This window comes from Bemisia tabaci, chromosome 4 (assembly GCF_918797505.1).
Source record: "Bemisia tabaci chromosome 4, PGI_BMITA_v3".
Lineage (NCBI taxonomy): Eukaryota > Metazoa > Arthropoda > Insecta > Hemiptera > Aleyrodidae > Bemisia > Bemisia tabaci.
Genome location: NC_092796.1, coordinates 45569721 through 45594760, shown reverse-complemented (window position 1 = coordinate 45594760; position 25040 = coordinate 45569721). Strand labels below are relative to the sequence as shown.

Sequence of the window (25040 nt, the reverse complement as noted above, 5' to 3'; positions counted from 1 at the left end):
GGGTGACATATATTTGATGAAAATTTTGACCACTTTCAAAGTTACCGAATCTTGCCAAGATAATGAATATTATCTGAAAATATCTGAGAGAGTTCTCGTCTCCAGGATTTCCCACTTCAACCCTTGGTCATGGTCACGGTCATGGCTCAAGGTTACCGGCTGAGGCTCTATTCACATTCTTTATTTCCAAACATTCAACTTTTCCCAAGAACCAAGACTCTTATGCCTCTGCATCAGAGAACGTCAGGTATATTCAATTCCTGCAAGGGTGAGAAAAAGGCAGCAGACGCAGGTGCACATGATTCAAAATGAACACTTTGCCCATTGAAACTTAATACTTTCACGGATTCAGACAGAAACAGTTCATTTTAGAAAATTCAGCTGATCTAGACTGCTTGAATTGTATTGTCCTTTGAACATGCATACCTGTCGGAATCCATAATTGTGTTTAACCGATGAGCAATCGTCAATATTGTGCAGTCGCTGAACTCCTGACGGATGGTGGTTTGGATAAGATCGTCTGTCTCTACATCAACAGCTGCTGTTGCTTCGTCCAAGATAAGTACTTTAGTTTTTCGTAAGAGTGCCCGGGCTAAACAAATGAGTTGCCTTTGACCAACACTGAAACATTCAATAAAAATTGAAGAGATTAAGAACTTCCAACTGCTGACTTGCAATACAACATGTTAAAAAAGCTTGAGTTATATGGATAATTGAATTTTTGACCAGGGTGCAATTGTTTCTCTGAAAAATCAGGCAATTTTTTCTTTCCAAGTGAAAATCCCATTTTGTAGATATTTTCTCTCCAAGAGATTTGCTCTTCAATACAACAATACAACTGCTCATGACTAATCAGGAAGACAACTGCTGATGTGTTTCGGGTTTCCTGATTTTTTAGAAAATACCGACGTTCACACTCGCCAAAAAATCTGTTGTCTTGGTATGAAAGTTTTTAAGTTAATTAAAGTGTCTAAGACAAAGTAAAGGTACATCACTGAAGACAATGACTGGTGTGGTAAATTATGTGTACATCCAATTTGCAAAAGCTCTTCATAATAAAAATAATGCTCATTTTGAAGAAATTTTGAAGAAGAGAAAAAAATGTTGTTTGAATATTGTTACCAAGTGTTCTTATTTATTTATTTATTTATTTATTTTTTTTTTTTCGTGAATGTTTCCGATTTGACAGTATCTTATATTTGTTATAATTGGACAAAAACTGGAAGAAAAAATGAGACAGAAAAGATTGACCTAATTTTTGATGTTGAAAAATAATTGAACTTAAAGCAACCAAAACCAAGGACAGAATTTAAGGGAAATCTATATGCAATATAGTTTGTGGTAGTTTACAGAAAATAATTTGGAGGCAGTGCCTTAGTTATCAACTACAGTAGAAAATAGGAAAAACGCACCCTACATGGATTTAAAATCTCTAATGACTGTAATTTTACCTGAGGTTTTCACCACCTTCAGCTATTTCATGCTGCAAACCTGCTGCTTGGGACTTCACAAACTCCTTCAAGTGAGACAACTCTAATGCATGCCATATCTTTGTATCAGAGTAGACTCCTAGCGGATCTAGATTCATCCTCAAGCTCCCAGAGAAAAGAACTGGATCCTTAGAACAAAAGAAAGGAGAAAAAGGAACTGATTTAAGTCTTTAAAAGAGAAATCATGGTGGCAAAAATAGGCCCTAAAAGGGGCTTCGAGCCTGTCTTCAGATTTTTTGGGGTCGATTCCCTATTCGCCCTTGTGGTTCCGAACTGCAACTGACCTGAAATAACACAGAAAAAAACCTGGCAAAGGTGGTCGGAATCACTCAGAGTGAGTTCACTTTGGCTTGGAATGCTCTAGAACCAAATCTAACTCAACCCCGCATAACCAAACTTGTCACTAAAATCATGTGTGCAGTCTGTCGCACAATATGATACCCATAGTGCAATCTGGTGGTTCAAGTACCGGTTGAATTATCCTAGTTACTCTCCGTATAGAATAGGACTGAAATATACAATACACAACAGGTAAGTACCTATGCGAATGAAATGACTCTTATTTGGGTAAAAGGGACATATATCTTACTTGTGGGATAACGGTCAGTCTAGATCTGAGTGTGTGGAGTCCAAGAGTAGAAATATCAATACCATCTATATAGATGGCTCCTTCTGCTGCTTCAATGATGCGGAACAAAGCAAGGGTCAATGAGGATTTTCCAGCACCAGTGCGTCCCACAATGCCGACCTACAGGAAGACGAAAAGGTCTCAGATTGGAAGAATTAAGATGTCAGCATGGTTGTACAGGAAAAGTCTCAGATATTTAATTCTTAGCTCCAAGGGATCAATTGATAAAAAATGATTTCCTCCAAATGAAAGACAAAACAATGGAAAACAAAATTTAGGAGCTTCTCCGAAAAAGGACCCAAATCTAAAAATAGTGTTTTGAGAAAAGGTTTTTTGGATTTTCATTGAATTCTGTAACGTATCTGGTACTGAGCATTCTTTTTGCATGTAGACCAGTGATCATCAGCATTGACGATGTGAATGTGGTGCACGGTGAAAAACATTACTACTTCTGTCCACCTATGATGTCGCAGACCAAATTTTCTCACTTTAATGTGACAGCATAATTAAAAGGGTCGTTAAGTAAAATACTTTCACCATCCTCCAGAATAATCTGAAAGCTCATCTCCGGAGTATGATACAAAACATTAGCGGTATTTTTAAATGTGGAACCCACTCCACCGCCAGGATTTCTGAATTTTTACTCAGCAAACAGAGAGAGGTCTGAAGTGAAAATGCTTTCAAGTCCAGGGATCTATGAGCTTCTGAACGAATGATCCTTTCATAGGAACAGTAGCTCCTAGCCTCATGGCTCCAAGAATTTGTACTTTGATGTAAAACTCTCTATACTCGTTCACGTATTGGACTGCAGACAATTCCACTTCTAGTCTATCCAAATGATCTTGGAAGCGCATTAATTTTTTCTGGATGTATCTGGTTTAAAACTAAATATTTTCTAATTACGTCTCAAATCAATAAAATCTGTAAAAACCAAGACTCAAGTTAGGAGCAAATTAAAACTGGAAGGGGGAAATTTTTCGAAGATGATTTGAAGGATCATCAAAGAATGTTTAAAGGAAAACGCAGAATCAAGTAATAAAGTAACACGTACCTTTTCTCTTTCATTGACAGAGAAATTCAACCCTTTCAGAACCAAATCCAATTCACTCCTGTAACGAACTTTGAAATTTTCAAACACAATATTTCCTTTTTGGGGCCACTTAGCTGGAGGCAATGTTTCTGGCACATCCCATTTTGCTTCCTGTAAAAAAATCAAACTTTCACCTGAAAAATCTTGACAGAAAAGACACGGTAGGTACCTTAGTTGAGTTATCATTTGTTACAGTTTGCACAACCTAACAATATCTTTAAAATAGCACTATTGCCTTAAAACATACGGCATGAACCTGAATTTGAGTTCAAGCATACATTGATGCTTGTTATAATTATGTCTTTGTTCTGATACGCATCCATAACATTCTATGGAAATGTTCCGATCCCCACCCAAAAAAGAGTTTCAAAAGATATAGGAAAATATCTCCTCAAGTAATTTTCAATACAGGCAATTAACAGTTTTCTTTCAGCAAGACATGCATCCGGTGACGTAACTAATGGCTGAGAATCATTGAGCACAAATTATGTACATTCAAACTGATGGATTTTTTTTTTTTTTTTTTAAACTCTGCCAATTTCAGCCGCAAAAATAAGATAAAAAATAAAATAAAATAAAATAAATTCAAGTACCTCTTGGATTTCAGTGTACTCTTTCACACGCTCAATTGCAACAACATCTGTTTCAACACTTGATGCCATACGAACAAACCAATTCAATGCTCCAGTTACCTACGAAGAAAATTGTCAAAGAAAAATTACTTAATTTCATCAAATTAGAAGATTTACGTCCATAAATACATTAAAAAACAGTATTACCTAAAGTAGATTGAAGGTTTACAAATGGTGATAAATTTCATAAGTGTTCGAAATAGAGGCTCACCATGTTTTCTTGAAAAAACTCTCATAGCAAAAATATAACGAGACAAAAAATTTAAATTTTAACTCTATTCAGATTATCAAAAATGGACAAATGAAAAAGGGGACAGATGGAAAAAAAAAAATACCTGAAGGGCGTAGCTAACAGACAAGCCGACAAGACCAGCTGATAAGCTGCCTCGCGCTAAAACAGCAAAAAAGGCAGCACAAAATATTATCAAGTTACCGATAGTTTCTAATCGAACTGACAGCCATCTAAAAATCAATGAAAAAAACAAACAATCGTATGAGATGTAAATGAGAGTAAATTTGAGACTGAATTGGTCTAAAAAGTTTTTAATTTTATGAACTCCTGGCAAAACTCTTTCACTTTTCTTCCTTTCCTCCAGAGTGAAAAAAAAAAATCAAATATCAGAAGCAGGACTAAATTTTTGGTGAGGATTTCAGAGGAGAAACATCCCACTAAGGAAGATTAAACAATATTTTCTCACAGCTCCCTGACAATTAAAGCTCTTGATAAAAAAAAATACACATTACCGACAGTCATCTCAAACTTTTGAGAATGCTTCATCGGAATAAAAGTAAAGCCTTTATGAATGATGTTCTTGCTGCCCATATCACATTAAATATATATGGTGCAGCACTCTAAGTTGGTCTTTGGCAATTTACCATTTTTACGAAATTTCTACGGTAAAGTAGTTTATGAAATCGACATTCCTAGAGTTAAAACTTAACTTGAAAATAACTACAGTGAAAACTTAATTTGAAACAAATGGGAAAAAAAAGAAAAATTCTATGTATAAAATAAATGGTGAGGAACGAAGATAACCTGATTGATATCACAGTTGGATGGAAACAGATTTGGTTGGCATCCATTCTCTTCTCATATTCTTGAATAAATCGGTTTACAGCCCCGTATGCTCTGATAACTTGAGCTCCTAAAAAAATCGACTTAAAATGAAGCTTACAAAATTATACCTGGATAACATGAAATAAAATATTTTTTCTCTCTTGAGCTTTAACAAAGAATTGGAGCCAAAGAAATTAACTAGGCGCTGCTTTTTCTACAAAGAGTTTATGCATTTCAATGAGCTCAGTTGTAGACATTCAAAAAAAGATGAAATAAAAAGCACTACTCACGTTTATACAAGACTTTCAATACAAATTGAATGTGTCTTTCACGATCTGAATCAAGAGATGCGTATTGAAAACCTTCAAATGAACACTGTTGCAATGCACATATTCACCTCGGAAAAGGTTTGAACCTATCCAGATAGGAAAGCATGCCGTATCTTAAGATTCGCATTGAAATAACGTGCAAACACAAGAACCTGAGCTTAATGCGATTTGAAGAGAATTTGGCTTTTCCGAAAAGCACTTTTCTATAGCCTTCATTGTGAGATACCCTTCCAACCAGGGTTCAGATGAAGGCACACTTTTCAGATCCCAATTCAACCAGATTAGATGAGGTATTCATTAGAATCAAAAAGTTGTATGAACTGTCTTTTTTCGATTTAGTTGAGTTCATATTTTGTAACTTATATTGATAGTTTTGCATTGAATGTGCTCGTATAAAGGAAGCTCATGCATCAACTGAAAGTTTCGCTGGCTTAAAGGGAAATTTTCCATATAAGGAGTAGAATAAGCATTCATTTGAACTCTTTTTTACAAACTATGATTGATTGAGTGATCTTTACCTTGTTCATTTTCAAAGGAGAGACTTAAGGAATTTTGAAGCTGAGCAGGAAAATTTATTTGTAATACACGAAAAAAACAATTTACCTAACACGGAAAAAAAGAGTTTGCATTGGAGCTACAAGGCAAATCAGTGAATTGACATCACCTGACTTTTTTGCATTCCACACCTGCCAGATAGGGCTGAACACAAACCGGGATACGCTGCAGCCATTAACCCAAAAGTGTGGGGCGTAAAAAAGCTTAGTTGATGCCCACTAACCCATAGAGAAAAAAAAGGAGGTGTTTGCATTTCGGGCATCTTGGAATTTTTTGATGATTTGATGACGTAGGTCGGTACAGCGACGTTTAGCGTGAAGGGGACGTCGCTGTACAGACCTACGTCATCAAATCATCAAAAAATTCCAAGATGCCCGAAATGCAAACACCTCCTTTTTTTTTCTCTATGCCACTAACCCCCTTTTTGTGTCTCTGACACAAACCATTATCTCCGTAAACAATGCATCATCCCTTCAATGATGTAAAGGAGCATCTTACCTGCAACAGTTTCACTGAAGTGGGAAAAAATTGGAGACCGCGAAATGGACTCTAATCTTTGTAGCTGTCGTGATGTGGCCGTGTAAAACCTCTGGTGGAAACAGAAAAAAAAATTATGAATACTATGAGTACAAAATGATCAGTTGCAGAGCAGCTGCTGAGCAAATCAAGCTTATTTAGTTTAGTAATTTAGTGGCTACATTCCAGAGTGAGCTTTAAAATTTCATGACCACTGATTTAAGAAGAGTCAAAAAACGATTTTTTCGACGAATTTCATGAAATCATGAATTTCATCAAATCAACAAGAATGCTTGATTTATACACTGTAGTTCAGTTCTGTGTTATTCGAGAGACAATTTTACGAAATAAGAACTCACATCACTGATAAATAATAGCACCATTGCACATAATAGTGAAAGATTATGTAATATGAGGACTTGGCAAAATTTTCTTACAGTTTATCTTCCCTCCACTAATGATTTTATTGCCATAATTACATCTGCTATTAAACAATGCTTTGAAAAGGTTTTGAAACCTTGCTTTATGTTCTTTCATTACTTTATGTGAAAGAAATTCAAAAAAAGGGGCCGAGAAAGTAGTTTTCAAGGAATACTTCTAAAAAAGAGAAATCTTCTTTGAACCAATGAGAGAATCAAAGGGGTAGGGGGAACTTTTTTCCTTTTCTTTTTACGCTCTCTCGACTTTGTATGAACTTTATTTTGACTTTATGAGCTGAGCTTAACTTTGATTAAATAGAAACATTTTGTAACACCAGTGTCAAGAATTTTGGAACAGCCGCAGTAACCTCTAGCTGTATAAAAATACGGAACAGACTTACCTGAAGAATGTAGTAGAGTATAACTAGAGGCACAATGCACCATAAAAATGGAGGTGTGGCATAGGTGATAATGAACAAGACCCCTATCACCTGGAATCAAGAAGAGGTTTTTGCATGGAGTTTCAAGTTTTTAAAAAATTGAAAAATATAGGCAGAGAAATAATAGGCCGAAACACAGAACTGCGTTTCTTGGGTATAAAATATGCCTAAATGATTTCAAACCTGACCATCTCTTACGCAGACGTCTAAAAGCCTATTTGGAACAAGAAAATTTCACTTTTGACCCAAAGATGGGGGTAAGGTAGGTTATAGCAAAGCTGGTTTTGAGGCGCTGCGCGCAGCAAAATGATCGTATTTGACAATTTTTCATCAATCTAAAAACAGGTCTTCCAAAGTTGAGGAGGCTAATTTGTGTCAAAACTTGTTAGACAATAATGTAAAATAGTTTTTTCTAGCCCTTAAGAACTATTTTGGACCATTTGCACTGTTACCAAAATTACTCAAGCCTGGAAGGAAACTAGTGTATATTTTATTGTATACTTGAGTGAGTTTGGCAACAATGTAAATGGTCAAAAATAGTTCTTAAGGGCTAGAAACAACTATTTTACATTATTGTCTAACAAGTTGTGACACATATTAGCCTCCTCAACTTCGGAGGACCTGTTTTGAGATTGATGAAAAATCTAGTTTGACATGAAATTCTACCACCAAACTGCAAAAAAAATTCCGGTACAATATCCATTAAGAATCCGATTAATCTGGAGAAATTTAACTTTGAATTTGTGAAAAAATGGCAGGAACGTGGAAGAACCCAGTTAATTGCATGACTGATGAATCGAAACTTTTCTTTAGTTTGATAATACAGATACTGATTTTGACTAATTTTTACAGAGTCACTGAAAATTCTTACCTCCATAACACAATAGAGAGTGTCAGATATTTCCATGGGTAATTTATTATCCATAGTGTCTACATCTTTTGAGAAGCGGGAAAGGATTCGTCCAATAGGGGTTGTGTCTGTGAATGTGAGAGGAGCTCTCAAGATACCATGTAATAGGTAACCATGAAGAGCCCGACTTGCTTTCACACACCCAATTCTTGGTGCAAGATCAGCTACAATTGCACACAGACCTAAAAAATACGACAAATAAATAAATAAAATCACTCCAAAAAAACAGGAATTAGGTATGAAACCAGAATCCCCAAAAGTTGAAATGCTTGATATTTCTATACTGAAAATAGGATGACAAACGTGTATAGTTTCTTCCTCTTTCAACATTGTTAATTCATCATTAAATTATCTGTGATTATCATAAAAGAGAGCAAGAAGTAATCTACAGCACACATACAAAGCTTTGAAGCTGAACGAGGGATTTCAAGCTAGGTGCAGGTGAGTACAAAAAGAGTTATGAGACGTCCAAGTTCAATGACTTGGATGTCAAGTTTTTATATTTATTTTTTAAAAAAAAATTTCTCTTTCTTGTTTTTCTTTTTTTATATTTTTTCAAATTTTTTTTTATTTTTTTTGTGGGAAATCAACACTTTTCCAACATTACTCAACTTAAATTTTGCTCCAACAACTTTTAATTTTAAATCATGAACAAGAAATGCTTAGTTTGACTCCGACAACTTTTAGCATTCAATTTTGATTAAAAACAAAAAATGCTTAATCTCCGACAGCATAAAAGAGACCCATTACAGACTATCAATGAACCAAAAATTTGATTTTAACTGTCATTCATAAAAAATGCAGTTATTTAACGAGGTCTCAGTCGTAAATTTTTTAGGTATGAACTTTTTTTTACACAACCGAGAAACTCAATTGAGGAGAGTTGGGTGTGGGCAAAGAAATCAGGTCTGTTGTCAGCGCCACTACTGGTTTCATGCTTGTTAGCGATCATCAGATGTGCATAGACAGCCAGCAAGTTCCTCGGTCGTACCCATACCTAAAAAATTAATGGCTGATACCTTGTTAAAAAACTGCACTTTGTATCAATGAAATTTGAATGTTGCTGGTCAAATTCTGAATTTTGCATACATGCTGTGTTATGATTTCTCTTTGATGTTCTCCAATGGAAACCTGTTTGTTCTACTCTTCATCTAATTGATACAGCAAATTTGATGCAGAAGTGAAGCATAAAATACTTATTCCAATTTTATCTCAAAACTTCCAATTTTATTTCATCAATGCCCTGGGAGGTTTCAAAATCTTGGAATATATTATGAACTTGAATATTACTAGGATTTAAAAAAATCATGTACCTGCGGAAAGTCCTAGAATGGCGTAGACTTCAAGAAACCAATTTCTTTCTTCTGGATCCTGTGATCCATCTGGTAGAGTATTATTTCGAGACGTCCATATAGACAGCCAAAGATTTGACCCAACGGCACAAACTTGGAAAAGTAGGGTAAAAGCAAATGCCAGGAAAACAAAGAGCCAACCCATTGCTCGCATGTAATGGGAGAAGACAGACCATTTTATCTACACACACAAAAACCGCACAAATTTATAATATGTTTCCATGGGCAAAACTTAAAATAGGAACGAGGAAATTAAGATAGAAATATCACCACTATACATGGTGATTTTTAGAGCTGATTTTGTTGGATATGAATGTCTATGTCCTATGGGCTGCAATGCACGAATCAAAATGAGAATTGTAAGAGGCAATTCACAGACTGAATCGAATTTACTGTGAAACCAGTAATTTTTACAGGTTGAAGATTTATTCCATGTTCTGGACTTCCGGACTTTCACTTTCTGAGGCATTGTTGTAGCAATTATACAGCTCTAGGTCTATTCTAGACCAAATAAGCGGCATAGACTATGTTCTGCTTCCTCACTTGGCCCAAAAAACTGTTGGTAAAATGCAGATTTTTTTTTTTCTTCAAGAGGACAGAACTGTCATGCTCTTGTTAAAAATTTCCATCATCACAGACAATGAGGAGTGAATGTTCTTGATACTAAGGCCAAAATGACTTGGGATCAAAGGGCAACAAAGAAGTAAATACAATTCTAGTTACGTCATAAAATTACCAAAAGTTCAGCAGTGCTGATCAACACTGCTTGGCTGCCATGATAACGGAGTGCAGCTCACAGCACAACGCTTTGAGGTAGAATATTCTCTCAGCATAGTCAGGATTCCTTGAAGTTTTCTTAACTATCCTCTTTTTTTTTTATAGCTTACTAGAATTTTAGAGTTCAACAGTATGCTTTCCTGATCAATCTGAACCATGCAAACCATTTGCAAAGTGATCAGCGGTAAAGTGTTTTATACCGGCCTATTATTCTCCCTTCTTTCTTTGATTTTTGTTCTACTTCAATCATATAGCTCCATTTTCTGAGCCTCCGCCTATGTCTCTTGACAACCTCATACATCCCCTATTCTCATTCTCTTTCGTAGAATACTACTCGTTTTCTCACTTCTCGTCCTGACGGCTGTCTTTTTTTGTTGCTTCACTGTAGTATCATCGGCTTAACGTACACTGTCTTCACTTTTTTCCTTTCAACCAGTTTTTCCTGGTTGCTCGGCCAAACGGCTTCATTGCTGCCTTCAGCAATAGGAAAAAAATGACACAGGGGTCACCCGCTCTCAATTCAGTCGTATCGGAAAGTCATACATAGTAACTTCACTGATTGCATTACATCTTATGAGGCCCCAGTATGTCATAAAATTCATTTCCTTTCCCTGAACTTAAGAAAACCAGAAAAATCACTAGAATTTAAGATTTTCAACGAATCCCATTTTTCTAAGGCCTAGTTTTCTCACCTTAAGTTGCGAATTTATCTTCTAATTGAAAATATAAGAGCAAACTCCTCCAACTTAACTATTGTTACTTTTCTCTTGTTTTCTTTTAAACTTTGCCTAGTATACATAACACAAAAGAAAGATTCCTACGATGGAGAGTTGCGTCAAAGAGTGATAAGTCTTTCGCACAGATATGACAGTACAACTTATCAACACCAATAAACACCACACCAATAAATTTTTTAAAGGATAGCGTTATTTGGCGGTACGGAACCGTTGAATAAAATGTTTAACCGCCAAAAAACGTTTCATTCGACGGTATTGTACCGCTAAATAACCACTTGGTTTTTTACATGCGAAAATAAAGAGAAAAGACAAAAGAGAGGATAGAAATTAAACGGAATTCTCAAACTTACATTTCCTGTCATGGCTATTTCTTCGTCAATTATCTTGTTCCTCCTGTCATCATCCTGCTCCACAAAATTAGATCCTTCTTCGTACGAAAATTGCCTAAACATAAAGAGAGACAAGTGTGACAATAAAAGTACTTCAATAATCGAGAATACACAGTCTAGTTGCAAGAAAGATGATTCATCGACACAATAAAGTACTTAATTGATAGCGACCGGTTTTTGCTTTCCACCCACCTCTTTTATACTTTAATACTAATGCAGACGCAATTCAACAGTGCAACAGCTAATCAACAATAGGGTGGAAAAGTGACTAGCTCATGCGATAATAATTATATTGCTTCTTGAGATAAACTGTAGAGAATGTAAATTCCTAAAACTTCTTTAAAGGAGGAAACTTTAGTTTCCAATTTTGATGACCCTATGTTCCCATACAAATACTTCTCAAGTGCTGTTTAGTTTAGCGATCCTCACAACAAACCTATAACATAACAAAACTTAGAGGGAGAGAGAGAGAGAGAGACTCTGACAGCTCTAAAGAGCCTTGATTTCAAAACTTCATTTTTACAAAATGCATTTATATCATGGTTCTAACTGCGTGACATCGATAATTCAATCAAACACCCCTGATAGAAAATCAAATTTTAGGAGAAGAAAGTCAAAAAACCTTGATTATTTTTTTGGGAGGGGGGGGGAGAGATGGTTGAATTATTAATTTTGGATGTATACTTAAGTAATCAGAGACAAAAGAATGATAAAGACTTACCGTAAGGACAAGGTGGATCCTCTTTCACTGGCACTATGACTTCTTTTACGTAACAAGGCTGGAGAGGAGGGACGTGATCTATCTTGGACTCTTTGATACACAAGTGGAGAGGACGGTCGCGATATGTCTTGCGTTCCTTCTGCTAAAACATTAAACAATACCCGTGTCAATACTAAAAAGGACAAAAGAAGAGTTAAAATTTATTCACTCAGCTAAGTGCTACAGAGATACAGTCTTTTTTCAATGTTGTATAACTGGCCCACTAACATAGGTTAAAATATGACCTATGGCCTGAATAAGTAACAATAATAATAAGTAATAATAATGACTGAATAAGTCAACATGTGAGTGAATTTTCATCAGCATAACAAGGTTTTTTAGCTCTTGAGTGCTATTCAAAACTCTATTAGTAATTGGAACAAGAAAGCTTTCTATTCAAGAGCTTCTACTGAGTTTCTTAGAGTTTCCGTGACTGCCTTCATTTAGAAAAACCCTCTTGAGAGAAGTTCAAAATTTCTTGATGTAGAAGGAAAATTTTTTCTTCAATGGCATAGTGATGGAATGTAATGTCTCAAATTACTATTAAATCATTGAAAGGCTTGTGCACTTAAATGAATTCAAAATGTTTTACTTCCATTCCATTTTAATTTAAACTGAATAATAGTCACCTGGTTTATCATCATTTTCACTCTCCAACATGTGGGTTTGAATGAACTCGGCAAAAGCGCCTTTCTTGTCAATGAGCTGTTTGTAGGTCCCTTTCTCTGATATCATTCCATTTTTCAAGACATATATCTCATCCACATCTGGTAGATAGGTCAATCCATGAGTGACAAGGACCCGTGTCTACAGAGGAGAGGAAACATCGTAAGACAAGAGCAGCATAAATGGGAAGAATAAAAATACCCAAAGGCATCAATTTTTCTCACTGTTAACCTACATTTAATGATATCAAGGGCTAAATTTAAAATAGATTTCTAATTTTGGGAATGAACTACAAAGAGAACTAAGGGAGCAACGTATACCTTATGATTTTTTTGCTATAAAATTCATGCTTCATTAAATTGTCTACAAGGATAAAAGAAATTCTATTTTTTTTTTATACAATTGTCTTACAGAACATCGAAAACCAATGCAATAACTCTTAACTCTAAAATAAAAAATTAGGCATATAGATTGTGCTTGATCGCCTGATCAGTGAATTGCAGATGGCACAGTGTGACCAATTTGCACATCGGAACGAATGTGTAACAGTGTAGCATTTGAAGTATACCTACGACGTTGAGGGCACCATACGTAATGCAGGCAGGTCCGACATTAATTGGCCGCGATAATAATTCAAATCACTAGCGTCAGCGAATGAAAGTTTTTAGAAATGCATCCTTTTTGCTAGAACTCTGCAAGTGCTTTGATAAGGATAAACATGTATAAATTGCTGCTCACACACTGATTTTTGCATAAATTACTAAAGCTGCACTAATTTCTGTAGATATTATCTAGATTGCACTTATTTTCTTGTTGAAGTTACTTTGAACTTCCTGATTTTTAGGTCAAAATTACCTTGACTGCTAGAATCAGTCAAACCGCGCTGTATGACAGCCAAAAGGAAAATTTGTGTTTTACTGGTGAAAGCAACCACTGAAGAACTTTCTGCACCCCTGTAAAAAAAGCATTGATTGCTCCATGGTTACAACTTTGAAACTTAGACACCATCATCAAGAAATAGGATAACTTATTTTGAGTTAATTCTATCCATAAAACCTGATGAAAACTACAGAAAACTCACTTTATTCTTGAGAAGTCCCTGAGGTCCGATTACATTCTCAAAAATGTGCTTGCCCACATGACTATCCACTGCACTTAAAGGATCATCAAGAAAATATACATCAGCATCACTATACACAGCTCGAGCTAAACTGACTCGTTGCTTTTGTCCTCCACTTAAATTTATACCCTGCAAGAAAAACATATTTTCAATTATTAATTCATACCTCTCATCGCACTAAAGGTGACACACAGCTAAAAAAGATCTTGTGAGGACAAAACACTCTAAGTTTTGAAGATTAACTTGCTTCGGATACAATGGGTCAGTTGCACTCATCACAGAATCATGTTTTGATGCTTGATTCTTGTAGATCAGTTAAAAATAATATGATCTGTCCAAACAACAACTTTCTACATTCAATATTAGCCAAGATATCGACCTTTGAACAGTCGGGTTTATGACGTCATCCACCGCGGTAGTGACACCTTCGGTTTCTTCCATCTTACTTTCATCCGAGTTTTACATTGAGTAACTGGTGCAAGTGTGCGTCACACTGACTGATGAAAGCAAGGTGGAAGAAACCAAGGGTGTCACTACTGTGGTGGATGATGTCAAAAACCTGACTCCTCAAAGGGCGATATCTCAGTTAATATTGAACGTAGAAAGTTGCGGTTTGGACAGATCTTATTATTTTTAGCGAATCCACAAGGATCAGGTATCAAAACACGATTCTTGACCAGCGCAACTGAACCATTGCCTTGGTTAACTAATGTTTACAGTGTTAACATTCAATAGCTCCATTTTTTCTCTTGGACAGCTTAAAAGCATCCCATGATTTTTAATTATTTCAGATTTTATTTTGAGGAAGTTCTCATGATGACCGCCAAACAAATGTATGACTAAGCTTACTCGGTATCCACATTTGTTGATACATATGATCAATAAATTTATTTAAAGGTATTCTGGTTTTTTTCTGTAATCAAAGGAAGATAGGTTTACTTTCAGGAATTGTCCTACTAGACATGTGTTGGAGGTTCAAACATTTTAAAGTGAAGTGTTTTTAGTTCCAAAATGTGCAATCAGATGATTTTATTCTATCAATGATGGACCATGAAATACAGGGTCTTTCCAAATGAGATTTGCATCCTTTAAAAAAAGGAAATAGTCATGATGTTGAGGCAATATTGTGTGCATACCATTTCTTTTTAAATGCTATCTAGTAGACATTTTTTCTACTTTTAATTACAGAACATTTATTGAAAAGTTAGATAAACGACACTGACTTTTTCACCAATCTCTGTTTGGTCTCCACCTGGCAACAACGCAAAATCACTCCTCAAAGCACATGCTTTGATGACCTTATTGTATGTTTTGTAATCATACTCCTTCCCAAATAGAATGTTTTCACGAAGAGTTGCATTTTGAATCCATGCTTGCTGAGTAACATATGCAATGGAACCCTGTAAAATCAAAATAAAACTTTTAAAAAAATGCCTTGAATTTGACCTTAAAAAGTTTAAATTAAACCTCTCAAAAGACGAGAAATTTAAAAAACCAGAGAAGATGGAGCTAAAAATATGTGAAATTTGAAATACGAGGAGGAACTTCAGATCTATTAGGAAAATTTTAAATGCGATAGAAGACACTCTGATCTTCCATAATTTGATAAAATTTGATTGCCTTGAGAGCTTGTTGCGAAAGCGACATTTTCACCCCCTCCTCCTCTGAATTTTCTTCAAACCTCGTCTATTGATTACTCATTCTTGAACCCTTCTAATCCCAAATTCTTAGACTCTCAAAATTTTGAGATGAAGACCCTGTTTTCATTGAAAATTATTTGAAATAGTCTACTTTTAGATCCTTGGCGAGGAAATCCATCAATTTGATTTTTCACGCTATGTTTGAAGTATTTTTTCAGTTATCGTATTGAAGAAATTTATTTAATCAGAGTGAACAAAAATACTGCAATTTTTTGTCTGAACCAAGAACATCTATTATGAATTGGCTGTCATTTTTTGTACCTCACAGGTGATTGTGGCTTCTGAGGAAATAAATAGTTGGGGAATTATGAAGAATTGAAGTTGAGGATAAGCGAAAAGCGGGCAAATGTTCCGAAATCTGAGGGCCCCGGACAGCTCCAAGAGGATCTTATCAATCTGTTACCTCTGAGAAAAAGAGGTTTTAAGCTTTGTTCTCCCACAAGACTAGATGTAAAAAATAGAAATTAACCTCTATTTTCTTCCTTGAATAAATATTTTTTTTTTTCAGCTTCACATTGTTGACACGAAAAAATATCTGGAAAGTTGGGCTTAAAACTATTCCTTGCTCAGTTTTTTCCACCAATAAGGATTGGTCCTCTCTTGCTTAATTTGTTCTAGGTAAGGGTGAAAAGCTGTCATTTTACAGGAAAATAACTTAAAATTAGTCTTCAAACCTTTGTGTTCACTCTTCCGCTGATGAGATCCATTTCACCTAGAAATGCTGCAAGTAGTGAAGATTTTCCACAACCAACAGTTCCAACGACTGCGACAAGAGACTTGTCAAAAATCTTGATATCTATATCATGTAGGACAGGCACTGATGTTCCCCATCCAAAATTTCCTTTTTCGATTACCAGAGGCTCCTCTATAAACATACATCCAATCAATTTTAAAGTTTTAAAGGGGATTTGTAGTATCAGATTAGTGACCACTGAACCAACGTTATTTTTCATTTTTCTTTTCTCTTCAAATATATTTATTTTATTCCAAGTCTTCATTTTTTATTTGATTTCAAACATCATTTAAAACACAATGTAAATTTGTTACTTTGTGAAAAGGGATTCAGACCAGCATCATTTAAGACAGCTGTAAATAAAAAAACACCTCATAAAATATACCTTCAAAAATAGTTTGCATTTAAAAGATGTTCTGAGAAGAATACTAGGAATAGACCAGTTGTAAACTTCAGTTAAAGCAAGAAGAGTTGTTTCTCACTATAAATGGCTGAAAAATCATGATGAGTCACGTAAAAGTCTGAAGTACACTCCTAACTTCATAATCTGCGTAAGAAATATGCGTTTTTTAAAGCTTCTCGCTTCAAAAACAATACTACAGCACAGGTGAACGTTTCGGAAGAAGAATCGTTCCAACTCCACTAGGCTGTTCAAAGCTCCATTCTTGCCCACTGGAAAGCTATAAAATATTCAACAAGGCTGATGCTTCCGCATGTAAATTGTAAGGAAGCACCATGGCCTTTATCAACGCAAGGAAAATGTAAAAAAACTGCCAGTTGATAAAATCCTGTCTTATCAAGTGTGTTGGCCAGTTGCATTGGCCATGTTGAATATTACGTATCATCTCAGTGCACAAGGGTTGGATGGAACAAATCCTCTTACGAAATGTTCAACTGTGCTGTAGTATCGTTTTTGAAAGGGGGAGCTTAAAAAAATGCATATTGTGAAGTTAGGAATGTATATCAGACTTTCCTGATGAACTCATTGTGATTTTTTAGCCATTTTCTATATGAGAGAACTCTTCTCCTCGCTGTGGTTGAAGTTTGCAACACGCTCATTTTACACAAAAAGATAGTGATAGGAGGGAAATACAAACAGATAGACGGGCTTTTCAAAACTATGTAGACAATAACACATTTTTCAAAAATGGATGTCCCTTGAATTTTCGATACAACTAATAGAGCTACTGTTTGAGAATTCATTGATAAATTTGAGAATATAATTTCTAATGGTTTCAGAAAAAAAATCTTACTTTCAGAGGCAGAATGTGTCACACAATTCGGGTCCAATTCATCAGAGTTCATAAACTTATTTAATCTTCTAACAGAAACCATTGTCTGAAAAACAAAGGCAAGAAAAGGGAAAAATAAAATTGGGATTAAATCGAGAAGATGAATTCAAAATTCAAAATTGAAAAAATCCCAAAATTAGGTCCACTTCAGTCGATAAATACCTCTGTTACAGGCAAATATATGCAACAAATTTGTTTTGGTCGAGCTGAGTCAGTCACTGTATCAAAATCAGTCAACAACTTACTTTTCATTTAAGTACATCATATTTAATAAATACTTCTTGAGCATAACCTGGATAAACTTACACAAATATCCATCTTCTCGCGTTTCTAATGACTGTGGCCATACATTGAGATTTGGTAGGGTTTAAATTATGGGTAATTTTCTGTAGAAGAGGAGAAGACCCCACCCATATTTCAACCATGCAGTGAATCTTTAATTTTTGTACAGTTACTACAATGAGAATGATTTAGTGACTAAAAGAATCCATTACCTGGACAAGATTGGAGATCATGTTTGGCAACATGACAAGTGGGAACTTGAGAATATTGAACAACGCCACTGTTGCAAAAGTCTTTTCTGCATCTAATGAGTGCTCATCGTCAATGAATAAATAAACACCAAATGTTGTCAGTGCTACCTGGAAAAATTTAAACGCTTTTTAACCTTGTCTAATATTATTTGAGATGCATATTCATTGGAACCTATACATTCAATGAATTCTATTTGATATTTTACTCCAATGAGTAAGATAGATTCCGGAGACCGGAGTAGAGATACTCTGGTGAAAAGCATCAACTACTTCATATTTGAAGTAAATGGCTGACTGACAGGAAGTTGAGTGCTTAGAATAGTAAATGGTTCAAGTCAAGAAACTTACAAGAAGTGGTGCACAAGACCAGATGAAGGCAGTTGTTGACCCTAGGATTGCGAGTTGTTTTAGTGTGTTCACCTCCTTCATTCGAATCTTCTGGATGTGCTTTTCAAAGCTTGTTTCCCATGCATACAACTTCAGCACCTAAATAATTTACATAAAAAAGAGAGAAAATTATATCTTTAAAAAAATTAAAGGTCAAGTTTGCACAATGTCATCCTTCTTTTATACGGAATTCGTGCAGGACAAATTTCTCCGATGTGTCATCAGAAATCAGTTGGCCCTCTGAATTCCCGGAAAAAGGTCTGTCGTACATAAGAGATACAGATTAATGAATGTACTTTTCGAAGGTAAAACCTTCCAAAAATCACGATGAGTGTATCAAAATTGTGAAATCCACTCCTTGACTTAAAAGGAGGGGTATCGATAAGGGCCTTTTTTGGTCCCCCCCTAGAATCTGGAAAGGAGGAGTTGCGTTTTGGGCCTTTTCCGGCCCCACCTGGATTTAGCTAAATGTTTCATATTTTCAAAGTACTAGTTTTAGGTAGACTCTGTGCCAAATATTAGACCGAACGGAGCCCATGCAAGGGCGCAGCAGCGCCTCAAACCCAAAATCCTGGAATCGAAAAACAATTATTTTCGTCGACTTTTTCGACTGTTATCACTCTTCCAGCACATGATTCTTATGTATTTTTTTGCGTAATTTTCGTTTCTGGCCCTTTTAAAGGCCTCCGATAAATTTTAAGGGGCCTTATGGCCCATTGTTGCCATTTTTGGCCCATTTTTAGGGGTTTTTTCCATTTAACACATTCAAAACTCAACTTAATCCAAAAACTGTGTACATTTTTGAAAAGTACGTAAAAAAATGAATAAAAAATGTTCAGTAAAATTTTTTCCTATGTTGCCAAATTTCCGAGAAAATTGGTCCCAAAGTGTCGAAAACGGCAAAAAATCGATAAATCGCCGCGTCTAAGGTTCAAGAAAGTGGAGTACATTTTTCATACTGTACCAGATAACAGCTCTTATCCATCCATACAACATACTAAAATATCATAGTTGTACCTGGATTCCCACGATGTGAAAATTGACCGAGATGTCGATTTTAGCGGCCTTTTTATACTTGAAGGCAGCTCTTTTGAATGTTTTTCGACCTTAGTCACCCTCTATGGGTGTGTACTATATGTATTTTTCTACGCACTTTTCATATCTGGCCATAAAAATGGCTTCCTGTGAGTTTTAAAAGGCCTAACGGTCCATTGTTGCCAATTTTCACCAATTTTTAGGGGTTTTTTTCAAGTTTACGTGTGTGAAACTTAATTTAATCTAGAAACCGTGTACAATTTCGGAAAGAACGTAAAAAAATACATAGAAATGTGATTTGTACCTTTTCCCTACGTTGCCAAATTTTCGAGAAAAATCGTCCTGAAGCGTCAAAAATGCCAAAAATTGGATTAATCATCACGTCGGAGGTTCCAGGAAGTGAATTTCGAGTTTTTTTTCACTACAAATAACGTATCGAAAATGGAAAATTGCAATGCATCTCAAGGAACATGTAATGGCGCAGATGAACGTGACAAAACGGGCCCTCAAGGTGCTTTTACTTTATCCTTCACTCCAGTTCACCTCTTTATTCCTGTAACCTCGAGATAATCCTTGGTTCTCAAGATGCTTGCTACAGGCCAAATATACCGAAGAACAGAAAATGTGTGAAGAAAGTGTCCCACGATCCACATGAATGTCATAATTCACTTCCTGGAACCTCCGACGTGATGATTAATCCAATTTTTGGCATTTTTGACGCTTCAGGACTTGTATGGATGGATAAGAGCTGTTATCTGGTACAGTATGAAAAATGTACTCCACTTTCTTGAACCTTAGACGCGGCGATTTATCGATTTTTTGCCGTTTTCGACACTTTGGGACCAATTTTCTCGGAAATTTGGCAACATAGGAAAAAATTTTACTGAACATTTTTTATTCATTTTTTTACGTACTTTTCAAAAATGTACACAGTTTTTGGATTAAGTTGAGTTTTGAATGTGTTAAATGGAAAAAACCCCTAAAAATGGGCCAAAAATGGCAACAATGGGCCATAAGGCCCCTTAAAATTTATCGGAGGCCTTTAAAAGGGCCAGAAACGAAAATTACGCAAAAAAATACATAAGAATCATGTGCTGGAAGAGTGATAACAGTCGAAAAAGTCGACGAAAATAATTGTTTTTCGATTCCAGGATTTTGGGTTTGAGGCGCTGCTGCGCCCTTGCATGGGCTCCGTTCGGTCTAATATTTGGCACAGAGTCTACCTAAAACTAGTACTTTGAAAATATGAAACATTTAGCAAAATCCAGGTGGGGCCGGAAAAGGCCCAAAACGCAACTCCTCCTTTATGCGGGTTTTCCAAGTTGACTCAATGTAGTTTGCGGAAATAATCATGATTTAGCCCATAGGCCACTGGATACGTGTTAAACGGTTGCCTAAACATAGGTCTGCAGGCGTATTTTAGCGGAAATTCGTGTTTTTCTATCACTCCGAGGCTTTTTTGACACCGAGTGCAACGTCTGACTAAAACGAGCTCTTGATATGTTATCAAAGAGGCTTTAGGGCACATTTTAACCCTGGTTTGGTTTTAGTTAGATGATGCGCTCATAGTAAAAAAAACTTTTTCAAAAATCGACGTTTAAAGGACATTCGCAAAAATCTTAGGGAATTACGTCGTTAGGGTTTTTTTTTGGCTACAATTAAAGAAAATCTCCTTGTAAGGGTTTAACAAGGCTTGATAACTGCCCTCAATAATAAACGTGTTGTGCATATAGTTGGAGAGACGTGTTCCCTAAGATTTTTGCGGATGTCTCTTAAACGTCGATTTTTGTAAAAAGTTTCTTTTAACTATGAGAGCATCACCTAACTAAAACCAAACCAGGGTTAAAATGTGTCCTAAAGCCTCCTTGATAACATATCAAAAGCTTGTTTTAGTTAGATGATGCGCTTAGTGTCAAAAAAGCCTCAGAGTGATAGACAAACTTGAATTTCCACTAAAATACGCCTGCAGACCTATGTTTAGGCAACCGTTTAAACGTGTATCCAGTGGCCTATGGGCTAAATCATGATTATTTCCGTAAACTACATTAAGTCAACTTGGAAAACCCGCATAAATTTTCAGATTCTAGTAGGGGGCCAAAAAAGGCCCTTATCGATACCCCTCCTTTGCTCAGTCCACACCAGGAATTTTCAAACTGCCCACATCTGTTGCCACGTTTTTCTTCCGTATTGGCAACCGGGTTTGTCCTATGAGAACTGTAACAAAACCTAACCTACATAGAGAAACAATATTACAAACTGTTATCAGTTTTTCTTTTGTCTGATTTCTGACCTTTTTGAGCAAAGGTTTTCTCCTTTCATTAAAAAATTAGGCAAATTCATATGGTTTAAAATGACAGAAATCATATACTTTACTTTAACTTTACAGAAATCATATACTTTACTTTAACTTTTTTATATATACTTTTAATTGTATTTTCACTAAAATGCGGTCTTACCTCGTTATGATATTTCTCAAAATAACGATTTTCCGGAAACAAAATACATTTTTCCGAGTCCCAACCAGTTGTTTTTTGTCATCGCAATTCTTAAACTAATGCTTTGCTGGAAACGATATTCTACTTTCAATTCCCGTTCGAAAAATTAATAACAAGATACGACTGCATACATTTTTCGAATAGGTGTTAGAAAAAAGAAAAAGTGAGTTATAATACCTACTTTGATTCCAGATAAAATCTCATTCATTAATTTGATACGTTCATCCTTGTATCGCATTTGTTTCATGGTCAATGCATCACTTTTTCTTGCAATTGGAATATTGATCAAAATTACTAGGATCATCACAACTAAACCTCCCAAGACAGATGGTCCTGAAGAGCAAAATTTGGAAAATTAATCAAACCATCAATGAGAAATTAACTAATTTATGGTAAAATCAAAAATTTTAGTACATTATTGTCTCATGGTCTCACTTGGTTGTCAAGCAGCAGATACATTTTAATCCAAAAATTTAATTTGCAATAGGACCATAGTAGATCTTTTCATAGAAAGGATTATTTCAGAAGATGATCAACCCTTCAATACAACACTTAAAACCTTAACAAATTGTTTACGTTCAGACTTTGACCCCTTCTTTTAATGGCATTTTTTGCCTGCTACGCCTGGCAGTTTGAGGGACCAGGAGGGCAACAGAACATGATCTCTAGAACAATATCCATGCTCTTATCTACTGGGCAAAAGGTCGAAAACGAGTTAACATGTCTATGCACAGTTGTCCTAGGACAGCACTGACTACATGCAAGTAAAAGGGTTAAAAACAAACATAGGATGAAAAATATAGAACACTTTCCTGAAATCCGCTGACAGCCAGAGCTTCTTGTTTTAAACCTACGATTTGCACACTGGAGTTCTGGTGTTGCAATGAATCAATGCCTAACTGGCTCATTAATAAGGTAACAAAAAATTATTCTCATACTGAGGAAAGATTTGCCCATGGGTATTTTAAGTATGCATGGGCACAAAAGATATTAATAACTTTTCTGAAAATAGTGTAATTTTCTCAAAATTGTTTGTGAAAAGAAAATTCTTTCGACAACTCGGTTTAGTATAGCCTTGTAAAATGGTGGGTTAGAAATTGGCTTGCAAATGCACATGTCTAGAAAGTCACCTTGGATAAATCAGAGCCAATCTACTTAAAAGCATTGCTAAAATTGCATGAAATTGAAATGAATTTTTTTACAATAGGCGATGCATTTTTAGTACCAAAATTGTCATCTTTCCATTGAAAATCCTCCTGACCGCTGATTACTTTTCTAATGTCTATTTACAAGAGCTTGCGGTGTGTCTATTGTACTATATCAGTTTTTGTAATAAAATTGTTTGTAAATAATAGAGGATGTTTTCACCTAAAATCTCCCACAGGAAAAAGACAGCCAGAGATATCTGCAATGGTGCAGACCAAAGCAAAGATAGGTGAGGCATTAGTTCCATAAATCGTTGCGCATCAACAGACATAAGATTCACAATTTCGCCGACTGTTGACTCTTTCCGAGATGCATTGGATATATTTAAGGCCTAGATAAAAGAAATAAGACCGACAGGAATTATTTAAATTTTAGACTTGAGAAGTTCATAATTATTTGGCTTTAAATATTCAATTAAGTATAGACATTTGGCTAACTTAGTATGATTACCTGTATAAATTATTTTATTTGAGTGGCAATTGTAAAGTAAAACCTTAAAAGAATTTGGAACAAAATATTTCCAGCAACATCTTGATACTGTTCTAAGGTTGAATTTTAAGTCAAGTACCAAGCTTTCGGCAATTATTAACTATTAATTATTAAAAGAACAAAGGCAATTTATTAATTATTGATCACTTTATTTAACTGTAGTTAACACGTTGACTGCCACGCCGGTCGTATCGACTGGCCTCGAAGGGTTCTGCCGGGGCCACGCCGGTCGTTTCGACCGGGACCCGCTCGCTCGCATTACTAGGCTACTGTGAGGCCAGCGACCGGCGGAGCCGTGTATACGCTTATGGCTCACGACCGGCATGGCCCCAGCAAGAGAATGCACCACTGAATTTTTTTTTTTTTTTTTTTTTTTTTTTTTGGGGGGGGGGATTTTTTATTTTTTTCATTTTCATGGATCTTTTTCTTTATCATCTTTATTTATTAGTACAATAAAATTACAATAGTGTTGTTTTCTTTGCTTAATATTAGTTACAAACCTTAGAAATTGTACGCATTTTGAAAAATAAATTAAAAAAGGGGAATAACAATTGGGAGGGGGGGGGGGTTTTTCTCTTTCAACTTTAATTTTCTTTTTCGCTATTTTTTTTTGTTTTAAATTAGAATATAATTACAATCGTTGGTTTTTTACCTCAATATTAATTTTAGACCTTTAAATTTTGGCACAACTTGAAAAATAAATTTTAAAAAAAGGAGGAACAATTTTTTAGGAGGGGGGGAGGTAGGGGTAAAAAGGTAAAATACAGGGTGTTCGAAAAGTCCCCTCCCCCCTCCTAACTTTTGACCTAATTGAGGTAGAGATTTGAAACTTGGAGGGTGTTCCTAGATCAAAGGGAGCTACTTTTTGAACCCCCCCCCAAAAAAAAATTTTGGGGGGCCCCCCTTGGGGAGGGGGGGGGGTTACGGACCCTAACTTTTTTTTTCAAATGGGAAGACCCCCTTTGTGATACCTCGTTCGAAAGAACATAAAAAAAGAAATTTTTTCGCGCAAACCCGAAGTCATTATCTCAAACCGTTTCAAAATGGCGGCCGGTCAAAGTTCAAAATGGCGCGGTCAAGTTAAAAATGGCCGAAAATTTGACAAACTCGATTTTTTGCCAATGGATTCACCTGAAATTCGGTATCTGGGGGTATTTTGGCACGAGAAAAACGAATTTGACGTTAGATTTTTAAAAAAAACCCTAATTTTTCAAAATGGCCGCCGATTAAAGTTCAAAATGGTCAACAATTGGCAACCTCGACTTTTTGCCGATGGATTCGCCTGAAACTCGGTGTTAGGGGG

At 35.7% G+C, this 25040-nt stretch overlaps 1 protein-coding gene across 4 annotated transcripts in view; it reads right to left on the bottom strand.

Annotated features, from left to right (window-relative positions):
- The window catches only part of LOC109038094 (multidrug resistance-associated protein 1), a 43769-nt gene that overhangs the window by 6007 nt on the left and 12722 nt on the right, over positions 1–25040 (bottom strand). For 3 of the 4 annotated variants that reach the window (XM_072299934.1, XM_019053037.2, XM_072299935.1), the window contains 22 exons: positions 23411–23579; positions 22224–22375; positions 18474–18611; positions 18087–18233; positions 17554–17638; positions 16242–16432; positions 15091–15267; positions 13829–13996; positions 12711–12888; positions 12043–12184; positions 11283–11376; positions 9380–9599; positions 8028–8248; positions 7118–7207; positions 6280–6370; positions 4877–4985; positions 4176–4302; positions 3802–3900; positions 3170–3319; positions 2080–2238; positions 1452–1618; positions 427–621 (listed from right to left, as the gene is read on the bottom strand). In XM_072299934.1, the coding sequence (XP_072156035.1) occupies positions 427–621; positions 1452–1618; positions 2080–2238; positions 3170–3319; positions 3802–3900; positions 4176–4302; positions 4877–4985; positions 6280–6370; positions 7118–7207; positions 8028–8248; positions 9380–9599; positions 11283–11376; positions 12043–12184; positions 12711–12888; positions 13829–13996; positions 15091–15267; positions 16242–16432; positions 17554–17638; positions 18087–18233; positions 18474–18611; positions 22224–22375; positions 23411–23579 (3269 nt within the window). The remainder of the gene's footprint in view (positions 1–426; positions 622–1451; positions 1619–2079; positions 2239–3169; positions 3320–3801; positions 3901–4175; positions 4303–4876; positions 4986–6279; positions 6371–7117; positions 7208–8027; positions 8249–9379; positions 9600–11282; positions 11377–12042; positions 12185–12710; positions 12889–13828; positions 13997–15090; positions 15268–16241; positions 16433–17553; positions 17639–18086; positions 18234–18473; positions 18612–22223; positions 22376–23410; positions 23580–25040) is intronic. The other variant, XM_019053038.2, reaches the window with a different exon arrangement.